At 48.6% G+C, this 1,845-nt stretch overlaps 1 protein-coding gene across 1 annotated transcript; it reads right to left on the minus strand.

Moving 5' to 3' along the window:
- Nucleotides 1-294: 294 nt before the first annotated feature.
- Nucleotides 295-1,837, minus strand: RPS23 (ribosomal protein S23; the record flags this gene model as incomplete). The annotated part of the gene is made up of 3 exons (XM_017730830.1): nucleotides 295-492; nucleotides 701-821; nucleotides 1,629-1,837. Coding segments are annotated over 3 exons (477 nt in total), but the record flags the coding sequence as incomplete, so codon positions are not given.
- Nucleotides 1,838-1,845: the final 8 nt, after the last annotated feature.

Raw genomic sequence — 1,845 nt, forward strand, 5'->3', positions numbered from 1 at the left:
CTGTGCTCACACCAGAGGCCAGAACTGCTGCCACAAACACCATTTCCACCACTTCCAGTGACCATTTCTGATGTGAAGAAGGCTTTTTTTTACAATTATGCATTAAAATTCATGCAGCTTCCACTCCCCTGAGGGGATGTTTTGATTCCTGATTAATAGTCCCAGAAGAACATTACAGTTTGGGCTGTTTCTTTGGCCAGATCTAGGAAGAAACATTACTTCAGTTTCTACGGGAAGATTTCTGAGACCACCCCCTCTCCTCCTCCAGCACCCCCTGAATAACGAGCACAGCACTCCTTTTAAACCAAAAATTTTATTGGCGATCTTGTCACACTGGTGAGGCATTTACGACCTGGGTCTCTCCTTCTTCCCCTTGTAGAGGGCCAGCAGGGACACGTTGGCCACCTTGACCACCTTGAAGCGCACGCCAGGGATGTCGCCCACGGCGTGGCCCTTGCGCCCGAAGCCGGCCACCAGCACCTCGTCGTTCTCCTGTGACAGGAACAGGCTGTGAGCCCCAAACGCGGGCACAAACCGGGCACTGAGCACCTCCCACCCTGCCCCAGACAGCCTGGGAGCACCGAGGGTGCTGGCCAAAATCCATGCATACAAACCCCTTAACAGACTGAATCAGCACCAACAGAATAAATCTGCTATTCACACCTTTTCCTCACAACATTTGAGGCTTCTTGACAATTACCTCGATGAAGTTCAGGCAGCCATCGTTGGGGACAAAAGCTGTGATTTTTTTTCCGTTCTTAATGAGCTGGACCCTGACGCATTTCCTGATGGCAGAGTTGGGCTGCTTGGCTTCAACGCCACTGCAAGGGAAACCACCAGCACAGAGATCAGTGTGGAGAACCAGGAGGGTCATCAATTATCACCCACAATTAGCTGTTTTACCTTGTATTCAGTGTAAACTCTACCTGTACTTCAACACCTGTGAGCTGTTTAAAAGTGCTGAACTAATATTCAATCAGTATTACATGGTATATATTAATGCAGATTTATACATCAATACATAAAATACCACTTCCAAAGCCAAACAGAAACTTAAATCATCTCCAGAATAACTCAGTAAAATGCTAACAAAAACCGGAAGACAAAAATTCCCCAACAACCCAAATCACAGAAACCGTGTCCAAAAAACAGAGCCTTGGCAGCATCCCAGTGAAATTTATAAATTATTAAAGAGAGGGAAAAAAGGCAGAAGTAGGTAGGACCTAGGACATACAAACACAATTTTCCTTTCATTTGTGCCTAACGCCCTTATTATAACCATTGCAAAAAAACCCCCTTGCCTTTTCCCTTATTTTTGACTGAAGTTCCCAATTTTTCCTACTTTTACAAGAAATTTGTTTTCGCCAAGACTTGCCCAAAATCCCCATTTTCCTTAATTTTCGAAATAACCCCACATGTTTCTAATTTTGCCATAATTTGTGCCAACCCCTCCCTTTTTATTTTTTCACTAATTTTTGCCCAAGATCTTTGTTTTTTTCCCCCAATTCTGGAAGAAATTCCTGCATTTTTTCCCCTAGTTCTTGGGGGAGGAATAAAAGCACCCCCAATCCCTATTCCTCCGTATTCGGGGGCTCTGAGACCCCATCCAGCCCGGAGGGAGCACCCACACTTTCTCCAGCACGATGCCCTTGGCGTGGGAAGCGCCCCCGAAGGGGTTGGCCTTCAGCGCCGTGCCCAGGTGCGCCTTCTTGTACTGCTTGTCGTGCCACTTCTGGTCCCGGCGGTGGCTGCGCAGCTTCCGAGCGGTGCGGAGGCCTCGGCACTTCCCTGCGGGGCGAGACGAGACGGGGGGGAGGGGGGGGGGGGGGGCGGGGGGGGGAGGGC

The sequence above is a fragment of the Corvus brachyrhynchos genome, unplaced genomic scaffold (assembly GCF_000691975.1).
Source record: "Corvus brachyrhynchos isolate BGI_N302 unplaced genomic scaffold, ASM69197v1 scaffold144, whole genome shotgun sequence".
NCBI lineage: Eukaryota > Metazoa > Chordata > Aves > Passeriformes > Corvidae > Corvus > Corvus brachyrhynchos.